The sequence below is a fragment of the Varroa jacobsoni genome, unplaced genomic scaffold, assembly GCF_002532875.2.
Source record: "Varroa jacobsoni isolate VJ856 unplaced genomic scaffold, vjacob_1.0 scaffold_535, whole genome shotgun sequence".
Taxonomy (NCBI): domain Eukaryota; kingdom Metazoa; phylum Arthropoda; class Arachnida; order Mesostigmata; family Varroidae; genus Varroa; species Varroa jacobsoni.
Window position 1 is genome coordinate 165658 of NW_019213437.1, and position 19493 is coordinate 185150.

General features: G+C 42.5%; 1 protein-coding gene across 9 annotated transcripts in view; it reads right to left on the reverse strand.

The window, feature by feature from the left end:
- Nucleotides 1–954: 954 nt before the first annotated feature.
- Tm1 (tropomyosin 1) overlaps nt 955–19493 on the reverse strand; it is a 22178-nt gene continuing 3639 nt past the window's right edge. Inside the window, exons 3-10 of one of the 9 annotated variants that reach the window (XR_015311421.1) lie at nt 13838–13971; nt 11877–11994; nt 8761–8831; nt 8331–8406; nt 6855–6917; nt 5327–5396; nt 2154–4537; nt 955–1842 (exon numbers count right to left, since the gene is read on the reverse strand). Coding sequence is in view for 6 of the 9 variants with exons in the window: in XM_022834556.2 (XP_022690291.1) it covers nt 1760–1842; nt 5327–5396; nt 6855–6917; nt 8331–8406; nt 8761–8831; nt 11877–11994; nt 13838–13971 (615 nt within the window). In the remaining 3 variants the exon portion in view is untranslated. Of the gene's footprint in view, nt 1843–2153; nt 4538–5326; nt 5397–6659; nt 6723–6854; nt 6918–8330; nt 8407–8760; nt 8832–9106; nt 9178–9617; nt 9736–11876; nt 11995–13837; nt 13972–19493 lie in introns of all 9 variants that reach the window. The other 8 variants (XR_015311420.1, XR_015311419.1, XM_022834556.2 and 5 more) reach the window with 8 other exon arrangements.

The window sequence follows — 19493 nt, forward strand, 5'->3', positions numbered from 1 at the left end:
TTTTGTTTATTTCAACAGAGCTTTCTTTTGCCTATATTTTTTACCCGGTTTCCGTCTCTGGCATACACTGAAACTCGCGGTTGCCCGTCGGCGGATCTAGTGCCGTGATGCATTAGAGACGACTCCTTTTATTAAGGGAACCCGATAGCTTAGTTATGACTAAATATATATGCCGTCGATTCAGCTGCCTTCGGTATGGTACACGGACAATTTTATTATATCAGTTTCATTGTTAGGGGCAGCAGTTCGACAATAATGGAACCCAATGGAAAATGGAGTTTATATTCCCACGTTGACTAGGTAAGCCGCCAATGCAGGCGAGATGTGGCACATTATGGATCCGGCACGGTCGCTTAAAATCGACGAAGGTTGAATTTCTTTAGTATGTAATTTTCCTGCCACCGACTGACGGTGTTAGATATATCTGTTTTTTCTTTAAAATTTTCAATAATTTCTTTTCTCACTTAACTTGTTCAGCTTTTCGAAAATCCTTGTTATCTTTTCTCTGGTTCCTTGTTTGCTAACTCACTCAGCCCTGATCTAACAGCTTCATTGCGACTTACCCAATGGAAATTCATTCACCTCGCTTCAACGCCGCCTACTTTTAGCGTTGTACAAATAAATAAGAAATCTCAATATAAAGTGCTAAATGGATGTTTACCACGAGTAGTGTAAGCTGGTTCTTATAACATACTGGGTCAGGCAGCCTGCAGTTAATCAAAAGCCGATTTTGTTAATAGTCACGAAGGAATGAACTTTCAGCGTCGATCGATTCACTGTTACCCCAGCGACACATCAACGACTAAGAAATGTTTTACCAAAAACAGAGCCTGACACTGTAGCTCTGTTGCCGTTCTTCCCCCACCCGCTAATCGTATTTATGAGCAGAAAAAAAAGAATAGGTACGACTAAATAACTCTATCCGTATGTTATACATAAAAGTACTATTATAAATTCGTAAACATAAACGTATTTATTGAATGCAGAAAGTTCATCTTGGCATGCACAATTGTAATCGTCGTTACGTTCCTATTAAAGTCATTACCATCATCACCATCATTCATAATCAGTCACCAGTTTCATCAACATCAACCATCATTGATGACTGACTGTCACGCTCTCTTGATATAATAATTTTGATCAATTCTCATTCTGGCACTATGAATATAATTTCGGATTGCCCCCGTCTCGACGGGATCGATTGGACACGCCAGCGAGGACCACATGTGAAACGAGAAGTTGTTTTACGAGCTGTCATAGAGGCTGCTCGGTCGTGTTTTTTTTGCTAAAGAACTTTCCTCTCGAGAAACGATTGTGCCAATGAGAAATAACAGCAGCACAGGCAGCAGACCCAGCTTGCTGTAGTAGTAGTGATGGTACCGCAAGGGTTTCTCGTTCTTATTCGTTGTTGTTGCTGCTGCGTCTTTCTCTTCGTTCTGTTCTTGTCGTCGCTGTCGCTGCTGTAGTTGGTCGTAATATTGTTGCGTCTGTCGTTGTTGTTGTTCGAAATAAACAAAAGAAACGAAGCAGATAGTCGCTTTAGGTAGTAATGATAAATTAGGGAGACAAGGGTTGAAGTTGAAAAGGCTGACAGGGTCCCGTTGGGCCGGATTTTGTTGTCCGTCAACCGCTAACCGATATGGAATTGTTGTAATAATAATAGGTGTTGCTAACTGCAGTTGTTGTTGTTGCAGCCAAATCGATAGTTGCGAGGGCGATTCTTGGGACTTCCGGCCCGTGCGGCGTCCGCAGGCCGCGCCTAATAACCGGTGAGCTCGGCGAAGGTCTGGTCAAGCTCGTCCGAGATGCTCTTGTACTTCTCCTTCTCCTGGACCAACTCGTCTGCACCAATCGAACAGAATATAGAGAAGAGAGCGGACGAAACAATCAGCTTCTGTTAATCGATGTCGTATGAATAAATTGTGGCTTGCTCGTAAGTGGCAGATAAATAATAGGGTACTGTGATATCTAAAGGAAGCAGGAAATCACCATGCAGTATGAAATTACTAACAAAAAATTTACCTAGCAAACCACTAACTATATACATGTGGCAACTTTATAATATTGTCGTTTCGAAGTTCAATCGTCGAGTTAAAAAATAAGAGGAATATTATAATGATAAAATAGTAGGCAGGTTAAAAGGTGTTACAAACCTGGATGCAAGAACCTCATGATCTGAGGTGGGGGATTAGTAGATATAGGACACCACTTGTAGTTGTGCTCGGAACATGGTGAGGTTGAACTCGCTCATAGCATTATATGGTTAAGTGGAAATTTCACGACGTGTTGATTGACGTGGGATTGTGTTCGCGTCATTTTAGTATGTCCGAATAGTGAAATTGCGCTGTTGTTCAGAATGTTGATCCCTGTATTGATGTTGCCCTACTGTTAAAACTTCGCACTCTGAATGACAACGGACAAGGCGCAGAGCGAGATATAAAACAGGATCAGTAGGTATACGGCGCGTAATTTTTTTGCGGTGTGACGGCATACCAACGACCTCAGAAACGGCCGTCATTATATTGATATTGGCGGCGCTTGATGAGCACTATGCACATACCATCAGAACCTTTATTTGCTCCTATGTGGGTTGAAGAAAAAACTAAATCAGGTTTTCATTTACCTTTACATCCAAGAGAAGGCAGAAGAAGACAGCGAAAACCGAGAGAAACGCTAACGAACGGCTACGATTGCTCGTGTCAGTTTATTGCGCAATGACTCTTCATAGAGTAAGATCAGATTTATCCTAGACACGGCCGTTGTACACAAACTATGTGTCATGCTTTTTTACATAATTAAATATAATAAACTGTTTAACTGTAATAGTAATAATAATGATACTAGCAATAATAGTTATCGTCGTTCTCGTAATAATATTATAGCGATATTTTACCACTTATTTTCACTTTATTTTCTCGCTTTCTTTCTCTCTTTTTCTCTCTCGCTCTCTTTCTCTCTCGCTCTCTCAAAAGGAAGCTGTCATCACCTCGTTCGTTCGAGTCTATATGTTGTTTTCATGTGTTATGTCAATGCTGTTCTGCCTAGAATCGATTGACTGCTTGTTTTTTCCGTTTTTTTTTTTAATTATTTTTCTCATAATTTTTACTTACTGCCACTTGCAATATTTTAGCAAATCAAGCGACGGCAGCAACCACTAGCAGCTGGCCGTATCACCGACGCGCAACAAACAAGGCGAGGTATATATATATATATATATATAGATATATATTAGGAAAAAGGTAAAGAGTTCCTGCATAAATCCCTACATGGAATGGTTGTCAGTTACGTTGTTTTTTTATTGATCGCAGTAAATATTGTTGTGGCTATACAATGCTGTTGTACTCGTAAGTAATTTTGTTGGCAACATTTCTTTTGGTAATATTCGACATTATTGATTACCTTTAACGATTGCTTTTGATTCAGAATTTACGATTAGAAAGTAACTTGGCAGAAGAAATTGATTTCACTTGCAAATTGGGGCCGGTTTGAACTTTTCAATTTCTAAATCAAGAATCAATGGCGGAACTGGCTTCCGCTAGAGTAGTGCCACAAAAGATCAGCGCCACTCTCAACGGGCTCGCGGCCATATATTTATATATTTTGTCCGCGTCCCCGTGAAACCGGTCAGCAAAGAATAAAAAAAAATATTAAAGCCTAACTAAGTGGAAATATTGTGGGGTATTCTGTATTCAGCACACATTCGTATCGCAAGTCCTCGCGAAGAAATGTTTTTTGCAAAGTTTGCAAGCAAATGTTATTACCATCGCGTGCTTTTCCGTGAAGGAGTTTTGCTATCCCTTCGTATTTCTCTCTGTCTCTGAGTCTATATGGCTGTGGGTATGTTTCAAAGTGCACGCCTAAATATGCCTACATGTGCGAACAGGTCTCTTGTTTCTTTGACCGTAAGGGCCCTTTGGAATGGAATGGAATGGGTGGTAACGGCAGTACAAACGCGGCGGCAGTATATGCCGTATGGCAGTATTCTGCTATTATGCTTTTTCCTGTTCCTCAGCCACTACGGCGACGGTAGCGGCTCCGAAAGAAATTTGGCATGGACACCCGAAAATTTCGTATTTACGCCATACACTCTTATTTGCACTCTTCATATCAATATAAGGGGCATTTGCCTCTAGATAAGGGACTTATGTCAAAGTTCTGCCTCACTGTCAGACAAAGACCCTATTTTTAGCGCCTCATAGTTTTCTGTCTTTGTATTTTTGGGTGTATCTATGTGTGTGTGTGAATGGGTGTACGAGTGGGTGGGTGTAGGTAAGTGGGTGTCTGGGTTATTGTGGGTATATTCGTGTGTGTCTGTGTGTGTGTGCTTGTGTTTCAAAGGACTAATCTTCTGTTGTTTTTTCTTTCTGCTAAATAGTTTTCGATCGTAGGTTGTATGTCACAGGCGGCAGGAGGCGACATAAGGTCTAGGATACGCTGGAGGTTGGGCGGAGAGGTTACATCGACTGCAGGTCCTTCAGGGTGGTTTCCACTTCGTCCTGCAGCGCCGCGCACTTCTCACGCTCAGAGCCCAGCTCATCTGATTACCCATAAATATACAGGATGAATGCATCGACGATGAGATGATATTACGATAGGCCCAATAAAGCGTACGGCCGGGATATTAGTTGAAACCGTGGTCGACGACAAAGCGTATGTAGACGCAACGGCCATACACGACGCGATCATCGTCATTAGGAACAATCAGGAACCACACCATAATCAAGGGACGTAGAAGTAGTGGTATAGAAGGGATCCACCAGAAACAGCAGTCATAATCATCGCAGCAAAAGTCACACAGCGGCACACGGGGTTCACAAGGGAAAGGAGCAAGAGGAAACAACATATTCAAACATTCGAATATTATTAATTACAAACGCATTCCCTAGTTAAAGCGGTCTATCTGATTATTGTCATGGGAGACGAAACATGCGCCATTCTTTAAAGTAAAGAAAGATTAAAATACAGACAAAACATGTTTACTAATCGCAAACTATTGTTTAATTATAAACTGGCCAGCTAATCTACTGAGTTTACCTTTTCGAATGCGGAAAAATAAGCATACTTTGAGACATCATACTAGATTTTAAAAGGGTATGTGCCAAATAAGTATTATATTTACTTTGAATTATGTTCCCCGTTCAGACGATTCGGACAATATGGAAATAATACTAGAGAAAGGGTTTGAACCTTGCCCATGACACCGTTAGGGTTTCCCTTGTTCCATTTCTCACCTCAAACTTCAACAGATCTTTGTCTGTGTCTACAAAAATCTATATGAAATGCACTGATATAGAGAAAAATCCTCGTATATGTTTCATAAACTTACCCTCGAGCCTGTCGACCTCCTTCTGAAGCTTCTGAACAGACCTCTCAGCGAACTCAGCGCGTGCCTCAGCCTATCAAATAATATATGTCACGTAAGATATATGAGACGTTAATATACGATACTAAGCAGTTTTTTTTTTTATTTGGGTTGGGGTCAGATTGAACAGGCAAGTTGAGAAACGGAGACGGCCAGACCAAAATCTGGCTAGGTATCACAGAATTTGAAAGACCCGGTAACAATCAAGCGATATCCTTCACCTACTTAAGCCGGTGTTTGCCCGAGCTCTCTCGACTAAGGAAATCTATCATTATACGTGGCGCCTACAAATTTTATTATCTTCGAAGAGTGCACTCTTTGCAGAATTTAGGAGAATGCAGAAGGTACGGACATTTTGATAAGAGATTATTCATTTTCCTTTTGTTTATCTCCGCAGTTTACATGCTGTCCACAGTTGACATGGTAACATTTTAGGCAAACGATCGATAGGTTAGGAATTGAGATGTCATTTTGTTCCTCGTTTCTGTCATCTCAGATATTCTGTTCTGTCTGTCAGACTGTATTGCCGTATTGTGTGATCTTAGTTAGTCTGTATATTGTAGCCTCTTGGCAAGCTACAATCTTACGACTCCGACTGTCTCTTCATCTGTCTTCCTGACTCGTCCGTGTTCGGGCTATGATCACGAATACACGTCCTTGACCGCGATTACCGTTGCGGGCAACATGACGCCAACACAAAGTGGAATCATTCTCCGTCTATGTTACAGAAACATTTTAGTCCTTTATGTATTAGTAGCTGCATCCCATTGGTGAGCACACCCTAATCTCGTAGATCCTAATTTCCATATCAACTATACCTATTAGACTCCGTTTATCTTCGACTGGCTCGAGAAGACTCACCTATTTCCACTTGATTGAAATATTATCGCATAATGTCATGCAGGATGCATCGAAACTGACAACAGCAACATCTATTTCGATATCTTCTGTGCACTGTCCGTTTACCACTTTCAGGCGTAACAATCCCTTTGATTCAATAAGTCGATTTAGCAGACAACTAGGCCACGTTAGCAGTAGCTTGACTTTGGCCTGAGTGCGTTGCATTGGAAGCTCTTACGTTCGCTTACAATCGAAAAAGAAGATGACTGAATCCGGCGTTCCTCAATTTCACCCGAAAATGTACCTTGACGGCATAGTATACCATTTCTCCTAAAACTTCAGTAGTAGTATTTTTTGTTCTACTTATTAATGCCATCATGCTTCTACAAATTCGTCGTTATTCCAGATCAGTATGGTCATATCACTAATATTAGCATCGGCACTATCCACTGGTTACCTCCTGAAGCCGTCCGGTCATCTGGCGAATCTGCATCTCGTACGTCTCTTCCTTTTGCAGGGCCTATAGTCAGGTTTTCGGCGGGAACGGGATTATTTTGGCAGGTTGAGGAGAGGGAGGGGTACAAGGGAGAACAAAGCCACGACTGTTACATAAAGGTTCACTACAAATAACGCTATCATGACTCATACTCACCTCTTTCAGCTTAGCTGTTACAGTGCGGATCTGCAGTTCATATGCCTCTTCTCGTTGCTGAGCCTGTTGTTGTATTGTGCGAGAGCGACGGCAGCAGGCGTGATTGTGGTTTACAGGCAGTGCAGACGAGCATTCATTCGGTTGATAATCAGTCATTTCATTGGGTAGTTGTTCGTGGCAGTGGAGGTTTATCATGTCAGAGCAGAGCAGACCAGGGTCGACAGAATTGGGAGGTGGGAATTGCGGATCAAACAGACGGACAGATGAGTAAACCGACGACAAACAAACAAATAAATAAGCAGTGCAGATAAAATTGCCGAATTGTTATTTCTACTTTGAACTAGGATCGGTAGACTATACTACAGCGTTCGGTTAGCGTATTATTATTATTTCTATTCTTCTTTCGGAGTACGGAATCGAAAAATTTGCTAGCTGTTATGACGTCCATATTTTGTATATCACATATAAAAAAAATCTACACATGAACGATCAAGGCACAGTAGCAAAAATGACAAGGACAACACAAATACGAAATACACAGATCCGTACGTGCTAAATTCAGTCCATTACAATGGTTGCCCTAATGTTTGTGGTAGAGGTGAAAAAAACGTGTAGAACAAGAAAACGAACGTCCTGTATAAATAGTAAACCCTAATTATCATGAAGCAAGCTAAGGCGATGAGGTATGTACATTATAGGACTATTATCGAATACTTTATAATAAGCAAAATGGACTAAGAATATCTGTTCGTAGATGCAAAAAGAACGAACGCCCTTCAGAGTTTGTTCCAGACATTCATCGTAGAGGACTCAATAACACCAGAACACAACTAGGTACTTGAGACAGGACATGATACAAGGAACGGATCTGGACCATGCAAAAAAGTTAGTCATCATTAGCAAACGCTAAAATGATCCCTTATGATGAAGAAGAAGATAGGATATGAGACGAGACACCAGAAGGTAACCATAAAACTACTTATTAGAATGGTAAAAATAGGGTAGGGAGGGGCATGTGAGGTTGGTTGCTAATGTAACACTTTTGGTAGCGATGGTCGCAATTAAACGCTAGAACAAATATGGAAAATTGCGTCGACATGCGCAGATGTGACAATACCTTTGATAGTCAGAGTTGAGGCATTGAACGGCGAACCCTTACTCAGAGAATAACAGCTTAGTAGACAATGTGTAAATATGTGAAGGAAAAATATGTTGTCCATACACGTTAGCCACACAGCCATGGCTAACGAGACAGATATACGTGACAAGACCACATACAGTGGAAATACGGTGGAAGAGATTCAGTTGAGCAATGGTATAAACAAAAACGTTACGATACGGAAAGTTTATGTAAACACACAATTTATACACAATTTATATTCTATAGTATACACTAGATATGCGGATATAACATGACAAATGGTGTAGCTTATATGTATTTAATGAGGATGTGTGAAGATTAAATCGAAAACGCACCTTCTCCTCGGACACTTCAAGAGATTTCAGGTTGTTACCAACGACGCGTAACTCCTCTTCAAGCTCGACGATTTTGCTGTAGTTTGTCAAGTCGAGATAAAAATTTAAGTAAGGATAAGTGCATATTGCTATGTAAATCTCACTAAGAACATAACACACTTGTTGTTACACAGGCCACCTGATAGTTAACGAGCACTTCAAACGCACATACGATTTATTTTTGGGAAATATTTCACTCTACTATCATTCTGCTATCACCTTGGAGGTGCTTTTGGTTGACAGCGGAATTCCAACGAAACAAATATGTTTTTACATTCCTGCTGGTGATCCAGAATTCGTAATAGGTTCGGGCTATTTATTAGTCGAATACTGCAGATGGATAAACAACTTATGGTCTGGTATCAACGCAGGGTTGGACATGTTGCCTTACCTTTCGCTGGTAGACGCGCGCTCCTCGGCCCTTTCGAGATCAGTCTCAAGGAGTGCAATCCGTCGTGCCATCTATTTTGTTGTTGTTGTTGATGCCCACAAGTGAAAACCGTGGCCGACAACAACGAACGGATTGATCGATCGTGTAGTCGTTATTAGGCATACCACACGCACACGTTCCAGGCACACGCACAGGTGGTTTGCACCACGGGTGGTAAGTTATGATTTGGACATGCGAATTCATGGTGTATAGGAGAAGCACGACGCGTCAGAAAATACAGAACAAAAACAACGGCAAATCAGTTAGTGCAATGCAAATGGTTTTCGCAAAGTTACGGAGTACTTACGTCTCACCGGTCTCAGCACGATCTTCAGCGCGCTCAAGATCAGCCTCAACCATGGCCAGTTTACGCGCGACCTGGGTATCCGTAACACCATCAGATGAATGGCGGTAGATGAAGTAGCGAGGAACATCACCGCGGAACAACGAACAGATAGGACCAATGGATAATCATTTAGAAAATCTACTTATCGCAACTCACAAGAAGAGAAAATGTTAGGCACCATTCAAAAGGTTTGTTAGCGTGAGCAGACAAACCGTGTTTGTCGGAAATGATCAGTCGAAAAATCGGCCGGTTTTGCGTTGATCGGACGGATGACTAGCCCCCTGAATACGACAAATGGTCCAGACGTTGTCCGTTCTAAGGGTTGTTAATATCACAGTGAGTAGTAAAGGACAAATCCACACATAGTTACATACACATGAGAACCGCACTCGGAATTAAGTTCAGTCAAGCCAGCAGTTTGTCGACTGCTGCTTCTCTGGGTGTAAAACTCGGAACATGAAACTGTTTTCACCTCATCATATTTCCTGTCAGCGTCCTCAGCCATCAGTTTGGCCTCCTTAAGGTTAGCCTCGAGCTGATCCATGCGTTCCTCATCGGTGATGTTCCTGTGTTCAAGCATCTTACGCATACTGCTCGATCATGAGAGTGAAGGGAGCGGAACAAAGAATCATACGTTCATAATTTAGCCTTCGAGTACCTCATCCGCTGAGCTGATGATCAGGCGGTAGAAAGCGTTCAGGCTTCCCAACCGACCCCATAGAAATCATGAAAGACAAACTGCGACGCCGATTTGCAATAATTGACAAAGTGCCACTTGTAATAGTTATTTAGCCGACTCAACTAGTGGCAATCTAAACAAAAGCTAACGACAGTTTAAAGGCAAACTTTCATTTTTCATGTTCTTCTTTTCACCACGCTGTACTGTATGGGACAGCGGCATGTTTCAACGTGAAACCCACCATAATTCCTAGGTATCTGCGTTCCATTTCAGTGTTGACTAAAAAAGCTACTTATCACTCCTCTGAATTCGTCATTTAATGTGGGTTACCATATTATGCGTAGGAATACGTGCTAGCGCCGAAATTTATAAAACAGAGATTACGATAAAAATATTGAGTTAGTCACCGAGCAGGCGACCCATCAATCGCTACCCACGCAACCACTATTAACAAATGGCTATAAATAGAATAGCCAGAAATTGCCATTACAATGATGATTCTACTGCGTCAGAAATTCTAGAAGTTTGCTCTGTTATGATATTTCGCCGTATTTCTCTAATTTATGTCTAATCATTTCATCCATCTACTTTTCCTCTACTTTCCATCTACTTCTTCCTCAATCGAGTTCTTTTTTTTCATTCCTCCTTCCTGCACCACTGGGTAAAACAAATCGGTCTTGGACCCTTAAAATTCTAGCTCCAGCAGACTCTATGACAGAACTAAACTACACTACGGCTAAGCCTTGCCCCAGCTAGAAATAGACACAGCGGAGTAGTCTAGCTAGTGCATCTACCCACTCAGGCACTACTGAAGCAGGAATTGTAATCCCATTGATTTCGATAGCCATATTCGTGCAAGCAGACAGGCCTTGATACCGTCATAGGCGCCTGCTGCTTACAGACTACACACTGTGTAGATGGAAGACTGCCAACACGTTTAACGCTAACATGGCAATTTGCGACATCTTTCTCCTGTATCTCACATTCAATATGGATTAAGTGCTGATGATGTTCCTAAGCATAATTATAGATCCGCTGGCCTCTGCTCTGTAGCATATCTTTGCTGGACGTTGGCGTTCTTTTAAGAGTCTATGCATAAAAGCTAGTATATATATATGTGTATGTGTGTGTGTACGATTAGACAATGACATTTTTTCACGCAAGTTCATGAACATAGAACCAGCAGTAGCGTGAACTATTTACGAGTGGGCGTCAAGTACGATCGATCGAAGACCCTTACTGACATCGGCAAAAAAAAATCGAGATCTGTGGCTGTGTTTCCCTCACAAGTTTAGCATGTCTGTCTCGTTAGTAGCAATGGTTTCTCGAATACAGATTGACAATGGTTAATGTGGGGCAGGAGATAGTAAGTGACTTTTGCCGGCATTTGTAATGCATCGGATCGGATAGGAGACAACATACCAGAGCACACACTAAAAGCGGGTCAGTGGAACCAGATTTTCTCTGCAACTGGTCGTCGTACGCATACGCGAGTACCCTATTCACCCTAGACTTCATCTACTACAATTTGGATCAGTTTTTTCGTATGACGAATTTCGACAGTCGAACATATCGATATTATAGGCCCAGCCGGGCTGGTTTGTTCGCAGATTCTGAGGAGAAGGTGCTCACTCAGTGGCTAATGTAAAGTATTTTTGGTAGATCTGTCTGTAACGAAATGAAATTGAACTAATTACAAAAATTGAAATGACAATTTGTGGCGTCACGTTTTTCCATTGATTATTCAATTAGCCCCATCTATAATTTGTTCGACAAACAAAATGAGCTGTCAACGTGGTGGCCACACTGAAGATCCTTTTTATAGGGTCTCTTCAACGGCTACGCGACAGAACGTTTATGATCGTTCTAAACTCAGAACTAAGGATAACTACTACTGTAGCTGCTCAATTAGTATACCTGTTAGATAATAAGAATAATGTAATATCATTATAATGAATTCGTTCGATTTTTTCTAATTGTTGTAATAGCCTTTGTTGTAGATGTCAAATGATTAGTTAAAGTAATGGTGAGCTGTTCGATGACGGTTCGTACCTCCTCATATTTTTTGTCACTCTCCTCTGCGATCAGTCGCGCCTGGCCTAGTTCTCCTTCAAGCGCGTTGATTCGCTCATCTTCCATGTTAGTTCTGTTTTCCAATGCTTTACGGATGCTGTGTACGTGCCACGCGAAACGAAGACAGCCGATTGACAGCACATCACCACACACAAGAGGTCATTTAGGTGGGACGGGTGGATCACAAAGGTTTTGAAGAGGCGGGGAGTTGAGTCGAAGGATTACGAGTTTGAGGATATAGAAGTTGTGGGGCAATGTGAAATGCAACGAGGGCAGAAAGAACGCGGGTTAATGGGGTGCGGAAGCGCACACGTTGAGATGATTGGTACACGCGAAGATTTGCGCCCCCATGGTGGCGCAAATGAGCAGGCCGTTAAGCAAACGAAACATAGAAATTGTTAGAAAGATTTAAATAGATTGAACCGTTTCTTACTACAAATTGTCGTAGGTCGTTTTGCTGTTACCGCGATAAATTATCGTCTTAGTTTAATTTAACCAATTATACTTGAATATATTTGCATGATATTTTAGGAAATACTAGTGGGCAATAGGTGAAGTTCATCTATAATAGATAGAAGTTGAAAATATGGTAAAATTTAAATAGTTGGTATTAAATGTCAAGCCAACACTGACAAAACATTCAAGTAAGAAAGGGTTTTTCTAAATGTCTGTACGTTTTTCCATTTTGTTTCCTGGTCCGTTCGCCGTAAAACGCAAACCCATTGATACGTGAACGAGGTTTGGCTGATTTGATAGGTAAGAACTCCCCATTAGGCTACCCCAAGCGCGTCCATTCATCCTTTTCGGTTGGGCTGTCTCACCACGTTCACTGCCATCATCGATTTGTTCGCGTACAAATCACGCCACGATACGAAGGCTGAACGTGGGCTGTAATCGTATGTACTGGCTGCGCATGTCGTATGTTAGCTGATGACTGCGTCAGTGAGTATACATAGAACATATTGTTGACTCCCCAGCGTCCGGCAAAAACGTTAAGGCCTCCAAAAACGGTTACCGACACAGAGAGGCTGTTTGTTTATTCTCTTCGATTGAAATAAGCATTACTGCCTTCCGCGACGTGCTAGCACGGGTACTACTGCTGCTGCCGTCGATACCAAAACCAACACGACAGCTTTTTTTGGGGGGCAATAGCCAGCCAGCCAGCCAGCCACCCAATAGGGGGCCCAGCTACTGGCAGAAAGTCTGAGATCAGTCTGGGCAGTAAATAGCTACAATCCAAAAAGTCACCAAGGTACCAGCCTTGAGAAATAGCCAACTGTGAACAGCGACGGCACTGCTGATACGTCTACGACGCGGCGCGCACTTTTTAATTATGAATATCCTGGACGGGCAGGTGGGCGGGTGGACAGACCAATCGACAGACGAACGGAGAGGCCTACGCAGGAGTGAACTCATGTACTAGAAAAAGCATCCGATATGACTGTTAAACTATCCATATTCCGACTATCAACAGTATTACAAAATAGCTTGAAATGAAGATTTTACAATCTTGGGAAAATATCAAAATACATTGTAGAAGGAATAGCAGTAGCATTACTATCGTAAAGAAACCTAATAAAAATGCAGGTTGCAAAAGCTCTATAATTATTAGTCAACTTCCAAACGTTCACTGTGGTTTTTTAGCGTTACATCGAACAGATACACACGCAAAGATAGAATGTTATTAGACACACATCGTGCTGTTGTTTTCTATAAGCAGTTCTGCGACTGGGCTAACAGATTGTGGCGAGACAATGCTGTGGGCTAATTGAAGATTAAAAGGAACTATGAACGTTTATAACTAGATTCAACTAAACCACTGAGGTGTTGAGACTGGAAATCCTATTGTCTCGTTGTGTGCTAAGAACGTTGGGCTAAAACGCGGTCAGAATGCTGCTCTATGACTGGTGTAACGTTTATTATCAAGCGGTATTACGTACCGTTCCGACTCATCGGCGGTAGCCGAGGCCTCCTCGAGCTTAGCAGTAGCAACCTTGAGACGGTCCTCAGAACGTTCGAGATCCTCCTCGAGAAGCTGAATGCGACGATTTAGGGCGGCCAGATCTCCCTCAGCCTGTAGAAAAAAAATAACATATGTTATTGGCGTTTATTCAGTCAGGAATTTGATATGCGGTAAGGCTGACCAAAATGTCTAGGAACGAACACTCCCGAACGAACCATTTTTTGTTCTGAATCTGATCGGTCCGATTGTTCAGCATTGATATGAATATTACTCACAATAATAGTACTGTGTATAATTATACTAAATAGTAATGATAGCTAACTTCTGTCCGCGTACAAGTTAAACGTATATAAAAGCATCTATTGCGCGTTATTCAACTTGCTTTTCCGCCCTTGCTTTATCGTGACTTTCGGTTCACTAGATGACGATCTTACATTATTTGTCATCGAGCGACGTCTATTAATGGGCCATTACTTTCAATTACTAATTATTACATACAATTAATGCATGGCTCATTTTGACTTCCGCCATGTTTTGTTTTTCTTCTCGCTTTTGACCTAGTCCTTTCATCGACCTCTCCTCCTTCTTAAGGTTATCACACCGTGGACATTCTTGGGGAATGCCATTTTCTAAACATCTCATGTACGAACATTCGCACTTGTCTCGCTGCTACATTTAGACATACGCAGAAATTATTGAGCCACCCCCTCGATCCGTTCCCCCATAAATAAGCATCGGTCCGCAACAACTGTTGACGACATATACATTGTTGTATGTATAAATCGATATGCGCATACGTGCATGTTGGTAGTTTATCGAGGCAACACGTAACTACAGCCTCCGTATCTTTTCGGGCGTTTTCCTCTTGACCGATGGTTCCGCTGATGCTTTGTTCTACCGTTTTTCGTCCGCGCTGCCTAACAGCTAACTGGTTCCGTTAACTAATAACTGACACCGTCATGATCACCACCAACGAGCCCCATCATGGAACCACGGCCGATGGCCATGCGAGGCCAAGTCGCGGAAGACTGTAGCCCAATAATGATGCTAACCGTAATGCGACATTCAGCACGCAACACGTCTTCTCAAACACACGTCGGCTTGCCAGCACATCTATATATCTGCAACAGGGATTAGGCAATAATGTATAGGACCGCCACGTTGAGCAGGCGGTGCTGTTCCGTTCCGAGCTGGAAGCACGACAACTCTACGAAGCCACTGTATTCGCGCCATGACTGAAGACAAGGCGTCATGCAAACGTTGCTTCTTGGTCAGCTAACGCCAGTGTGTCAACGATTACTTCTTCGACGGCAGCTTTATCATTGACACTGTCATGGTGGAGCTACGGTATCTATAATCGTAGCTGATGTTGTTGCTCCTGCTAGAAGTCTGCTGTTTCTCGTTCGTATTGAAAAGGCGTGGGTTGAATCACTCCAACGGCCGATGAAGCGAATAGTGGTAGCTAGATGGAAGAACAACATCGACGTTGCTACTGCTAGTATTCCAACTACTGTATCGTATTTGAAACTTCTCCCAGCTTTGGCCACGCAAGCCAGTGTCATAAATGTCTGATTACGCTGAGTCATTTCTGCTAAACTTTGTAGATATCGGAGATATACTACGTAGCTCTACTGTCGCTATTGCTGCCATCATCGTTCTGCGTGGAAGCGATAAAGATTCAGACCTATCTAACAGACTAGTTAATTTGTCGCTCGTCGTCAGGTCTTCATTGTTCACAGTAAGGCTTAGTCCCAACTATTCATTCGAAAGTGTTTGAATGATCTAAAAGGCGTCCTGTTATCAATAAAGCATCGACATAGACCAAATGAAAACAAATAACCTGGCTATACCTATTCGGCCTAAGTGATTGTCGCGTGCGCAGTCTCATACGGCCAATGGACCAGTCGGACGCGAGTGATACGTGGCCAGTTTGCGCTACAAACATGTTTACAAGCATACATTGCCGCTAGTCTAGTTTGGCGCGTCGCTGAGCCAGCGGGATCCATGATGCATAACGAGAGTCGGCAGCAATTCGAACCCAACTTCCGAAATCTTCGTAGATTTGTTTCGTCATAGTACAGCCTCTCATAGTGCCAATATAAATTGTTTATTTGACGTGTACTTACAGGAAAAACTAATAGAAGTACGGATTTCAATATAGGCATATATATCATAGCTGCGACTGCAACAAGCGTTATACCATATTTTGTCGAGCATACCCTTAACGGATTTCTGGTTTTTTTTTCACCTACCAGAATAGAGGAATGAACTTGTTACGGAACGTTTATACTTGCACCCAGGCGAGCAGACACAGAATGTCTGGGTACCAGAACCAAATGTCACGTTAAGCACATGTCATTGTTGTACGTTGGTACGTATCTAACCTGTTCGTTGATCATGACAAAGATTTTCCAGTGTATATGAATAATTTTCCGCCTTCTTTCCCGAACGGCTGTAGGGTCCAGGGACCAAACGCTGGGTCATTGTCAATGCGTTTACGTTTTGATATGAGGCGACGCATAAACTCGCTTATCCTCTAACTCCCCTTAACGTCGTGCTCAAATAGCACTAGCATCACGCAGCAGAAGGCTTGTCGAAAGAACAAGAATTGTATTCAGGCCCACGGCCATAGCACAAAAGATCACCATAATACATGAAGGTGAAACGAGATACCAATACTACAGGTTGGATTGGTAGTCACATTCAGCTATTAGATGCTGTCCTACGAACGGCGCTGGGGTGCCATGATTAAGACGTTACCCCATACCACTACTTCTACATTCGTGAAACGATGACCTTTTGCCTCAGCGAAAAAAAAGGACGCGAGCGTCTATTCAACTAGCAAAAGCTAAATATGCACTGCAGTGCGCGCGCCACACGAGCATGTCTACCGTGACATCTCATGTGACACGTGGTTACTCCACACCTATATCTTTACTGATCCGCGCAGTGTGGGTCCCTGTAAATGGCAGACGAAAAGTCTTTTCGTTTCGTTCAGAAGCAACATACATATGTATAATACTTGGGGAAAAAGTCGGGCAGAAAGATTTTAAATCATATCAGCATGTTAGCTCTGGAAGGAAATGTTGTATTATATATGCGTAGAACGTCATTTGTAAGCAACAAGCAAAAATGAGTTTGGCAGATTTTCGTTGATTTAAAGTAAGTTTGGTACGGGATTCGATACAAGTTTTGGGGTATAGCTTCCCATATAACCTTAAAAACCTATCTCTGACGATGGTTGTTGGCATAGTTCGGACCGGCGAATTAGTACTTTGCATCAAAATTTACAGAAAGAACTATAACGTAGGGTATGATAGGTGTATCGAGAAGAGCAATTCTGCTGCCGTATCGATTGAGCAGTTGTTTTTGCACCAATGAAGAACGGGCAAGCTTGCATAATTATTCAGTTTACGTACGTTGTCAATCTGTACGTATATCATTAAGCTGTAGACGTTTCAGCTTTCGGGTAAAACTAGTGGGGAAAAGGCGTTCGTTCGCAGACCACTATTTGTGCTGTTGTTCATACATAGGATACATGGGTTCCAAGGGGTGACAAACACGCTACCATCCTACGCAACTCTATGGCGCAGCCGAACCGCAAAAGACACGATGGGCACCGGCAAAACCGGTAGGCGCCAGGGATCATCGCCACGGAAGACAAACTACCCATCGAACGACCACTAGAAGCGACCTCAACAGCAGCTGAAATGGTTGTAACTAGTATATGACGACTTGATCCGAGACATACGACAGCTGTATTCACCAGGCCTGGCCGACTGTTTTGGGTTCGCGCTTGGTTTTGTTGTTACAGCAGTACACCTTTAGGCCGCTTATGGGTCACACAAGGTGGAGATTAGAGAACAGATGACGATATTTGCTGTTGACTAGGGTATACTAGCGGTTGTGGTGCAATTATGGTTTAATGTACGACAACGCATTTTCATACCTTGTTATTCGCTAGTCTACGGCTGCTGACAGGGGGATACAGTCACAGACACTTGCTTGACAATAACAAGCGAAGCGAATGTTTTCGTAAATACTAGACACCCCGTACAAAAAGGAAAAAAGACCGAAGCTAAACTAAGAAGATCTCTATTTGAGCAAAGCAAATTGTGGACAAATCGAAAATCATGCAACACTTGTTTGCCATCAATACAAGCCAATAATTCTGCACTGCATAGGACCATCTACAAGAATCCTCAGCAGCAACGACAAGAGACTAGAGATTAAGTGCAAAGTGGCCAGGTCTGTTGTCATGCCACTTCGTTGCTCCGAAAGCAGTGAAATTCCCGGATGGTTTTCGGATTGATCGGATGCCGTTGGCTTGTAGGCTAACCTTGCCAGGGTGGACGCCTCTGCTGTACCTGTTATTGCTAATGGGACGCACACAAGACGTGACACAGTGGCAGACTACGACAGCGTCCTGTGATGGCGCACAGCTATCGCGAATAAAAAGGAATCCGAGCGTTTGATGCGGCGTCTTTGTTGGCGTCGCCGCAGCCCGGGGGTTGGTCGGAGGGTCGAGCATGTGCTGCTTGTTCTTATCGTTGTTGTGGTTCCTAGTGAAGCCATTGTTGGCATTATTCGTCCCGATTCCGCTGTTGCTGCCGCTGATAATGCAACTGTTGTCTTTCGCCGTATTGAGCATCAGCGGAGCGGCCATATTTTCCACTACCATTAGTTTATTACTACCACGACTATTTAGAAGGGAGTTGAAATCAACGAATAGGCTGGCCTCGATTGGCCCACTACAAAATAATCACACTAAAAATTACCTACCACTGCTCATATCAAATCAAATACGTACGAAACATTAATTGTGGCTAACTTCGTTCGACCGGTCAGCGTATTCGATAATACAATGCGAAGCCTGGCGTGTGTATATCATTCGCACACGCCTGTACAGAAGTATCAGTTCGGGTCCTTTTCGTCTTTTCCGTTTCGCTGAAGTATCGCTGAATAATATCGAAGAAGTTACTATTGCCAGGTAAGGCTGCTGCCTAAAAAATCGGTCGTGGCCTTTTCACGTTGTTATGCGACGCTTATTGTCTCGTCACAAGGTTTTTGCTCTAACTACTTTATTCCACGCACTGCTATCGGCGCACCTGAACCGTACAGATTAGGAGGCCTACCTATTGCACACGTTTGTTCATTCATGTTTACGACGGTCGTTGCAGGTGAACGCGGCCAGAGTAACGAAACGTACAAGGTGGTTCGCAATCAATTATGTATATTATTTCAAAATGATATCGATCTCGAATCATAGGCAGATCACAAATACTTTAGCATCAGCGACAAACGAAATAAAAGGATAGGACAAGCTTTTATGAGGAGGTAGGTCAAAAAGACACACGCAAATGAACACAATTGAATGTTCCTTTAAGCTCATTGTGACTTTTACCACTGTTGTTATTGTAGAACGAAAGAATTGAACATTATAAATCTGCTATACCCCATTATACAACGTCGCGTTATAGAAGAATGAAAAGACGTCATCGATGAACATTCCGTTATAGTTTTAAAAATATTTACAATTCTGTTTCAACCCGCAGACCCCATTTTGCGGCTGATCGAATTTCCATATTGTTTTCTCATTTTGTCCTTCCGGGTACACCAGCATAGATGTGTAT